The 2,591-nt window shown below is 44.8% G+C and overlaps 1 protein-coding gene across 1 annotated transcript; it reads left to right on the top strand.

The window, feature by feature from the left end:
* Positions 1–861: 861 nt before the first annotated feature.
* LOC119332572 lies at positions 862–1,958 on the top strand. The gene has a single exon (XM_037605752.1). The coding sequence runs from the start codon at positions 1,073–1,075 to the stop codon at positions 1,727–1,729; it is 657 nt and encodes a 218-aa protein (XP_037461649.1). The 5' UTR covers positions 862–1,072; the 3' UTR covers positions 1,730–1,958.
* The last annotated feature ends 633 nt before the right edge of the window (positions 1,959–2,591 follow it).

Below are 2,591 nucleotides of genomic sequence, written 5' to 3'. Positions count from 1 at the left end.
ATTTGTCTTTTTGGCCGAGAGCTACTCAGATGTCCAAATAAGTTGAATTTTGGGGCGTACCTCACGCGTCAAATTATCTACCACCACAAAAAAAATTGGAATTTTTTGAATTTTTCTAGTATTTTTTTTGAATTTTTTGCTGAGAGGGAGCAGATGAGCCCGGGCATCATTTTGAGTTTTCGGTACTTATTCACCTTTTCAGACAAACACCGAAATAAAAATAGAGATAGAGGTTTATCGAAACATTCGAATAACCCGATACAAAGGCAACATGATGCTGTTTCGATTTTTCCCTCCTATCCCAGGTTTTTCCACGTTTTTCCTTGAAAACCACCTTAACTACCCCACTTTTATGAACTTACCAAATAATCCCTTATTGACTTACTAGATTTTCTAATAATTGGTAAATATGTGTTACCATATGAAATCCTACCCATGATTGTGTACATATTTAGACAGGCAAATCGTGGGCATGATTTTACTAGAATGTGTATGCATGTTGCAATGCACGAGCATTCTTTTTATTACCTATATAAGTAGAGGAAAACATCAATGGATCTGATACCAAATATGTATCATTAGAAGCATCACGAAGCATATTTTTATAATTTATTTATTTGTTATTATAATACAATTTTCAGTATGAACTTGATCAACCAGAGAAATCTTTGATTTCCAAAAATATTAACACACCTTATAATATTTTTAATAAATGGAGGAAGCATTTTTGTGGGAAGGAAAGAAAAAGAAAAAGAAAAAAGGGAAACGAGGGGAAGAGGAGACAAAGACGGAGAGGCAGGGGCAGTGGCCGGGGCCTGCCCAGCGTGTCATGATCGGTGGACTAAGCTGCGCTGGTGGTCGAGTTCCGGCCGAGTCCGGGCGGTAAACGGGGTCCGATAAAGAAGGGCTCGCTCGGCTCGGCTAGGGTTCCTCTTCCTTTCCATGTTTATATAGATCGAGATGGCACCGCCGCCTCCTCCAATCCAATCCCCAAACCAGCGCAAGCGACAAACCTCGTAACCCAAGATCTACGTCGACAGCAGAGGAACCATCAATCAATCAAGAAGAGGCCATGGCGGGCAAGGAGGAGGCGGGGAAGTTGATGGTTAGTCCGGGCAGCGCTGCCAATTCGACGGAGGCCGGCGTCGATGGTCCTGCGGCGGTGTTCCCCTCCGCCGCCGGATCCATCTACACGGAGGGTGACGAGTCAGAGAAGGGGGTAGCTGCGATTGACAAGATGCTTGGGGAGGCGAATCTGTCGTCCGCCGTCGCCAATCAGCCGGCCGCAGCACCGCCAGGTCCAAACAAGGGCAAGGTTCGGCTGTCGAAAGCCGAGATCAGGACCATAATTGCGCTGAAGCCGGAGCAACAACCCAGCGCTGATTACCTGGACGATCTGGCAGAGTATTTCCCTCCGGAGTGGATTGAGGAAAGGAAGCGTGCCCACGCTGACAGTGTAGAGCTTTTCAAGAAGATGGACGACGATTTCGAAGAGTACCGGCAGCAGGTCTTAGTGTCTGTGCGGGACAAGGGCTACTTCGAGGTCGATGAAGAGCTCATTTCCAACAGGGAAAAGGCGAATGAGTACGTTGCCGAACAATGGAAGAGGATGGATTTTACTGGAATTCAGATTGCCACCCCGGAGGACAGGCTGAGGGATGCAGACGGTTATCGTCCATATGTTCCTGACCAAGATGATGCGCTCGTTGAAGCTCTTGTGATTGAGTGATTCTCGAAGATGACGCTGCTTGAGGAAGACTGGATGGCACAAGGGATCAAGCTTGCTGCCCAACTGAGAATATGCCTCGCTTGGCCCGTCTCTATCTATCTACTCTCTCTGTAACTCAATGTAGTAAACTGCAAAAAGGTCTTACATTAAGGTTGTATCTATCTTTCTATTGTCAATAACATTGGTATTAGCTTATAACCTGTGTTATGATAAGATACTTCTATCCATCCATTTTTTATCTGACTCTGCTATGTTATGTTTATAATTTACAACCCAGCTGTACTACTATTGCAGTGTGGTGCTGCTGCGCTATTGCTAATTTGCTTGTGCAATGGACTTGGTTTCTGCTTCCAAAACAGCCAACTTTTTTCTTCCGTTGCCGTAAATTTGTATCTCTGTCTGTTGATGATATTCGACCTAAAATGAATCGCCCTGTTCTGCATTTATTCTGTAAAGTATATCGGTCTCTGTCTATCTTGTGTGCTTTCTTGTCATTGTGTTTCACCGCCTACTTCTGTGTTGTTTGGGTGGCTTTGTTGTCCATCTTTTTCTTTGAGTTTGTAGTTTCCCTTTTATTCCATGCCACTGCTGGCCAAAGTATAATATTTTATTCATGGCATGCCTGAAACCTGGGTGTCAATGTTTTGCACTATAAATCAACAGGGCCTCAAAATATGAAACAACTGATACATCATTGATCAGGAGAGTAATTCTCCTATGTTGATGTTAATAACTTGCCTTTGGTAAAGAAATAGTTTGACGTTTGTCTCTGGGTATGATAGGAGCTAGGGTTCTCCCTCGTCTAGGGCGTAGCTTGTAGGGAAAGGAGGGAGGTGGGCGAGGGCTGGAGCGCGGCGGCCGG

This window comes from Triticum dicoccoides, chromosome 7A, assembly GCF_002162155.2.
Source record: "Triticum dicoccoides isolate Atlit2015 ecotype Zavitan chromosome 7A, WEW_v2.0, whole genome shotgun sequence".
Lineage (NCBI taxonomy): Eukaryota > Viridiplantae > Streptophyta > Magnoliopsida > Poales > Poaceae > Triticum > Triticum dicoccoides.
This window is presented reverse-complemented; position numbering and strand designations above follow the sequence as displayed.

Excerpts from the sequence above, each read along its gene's own strand:
- LOC119332572 (XM_037605752.1), top strand. The coding sequence starts at position 1,073 with ATGGCGGGCAAGGAGGAGGCGGGGAAGTTGATGGTTAGTCCGGGCAGC.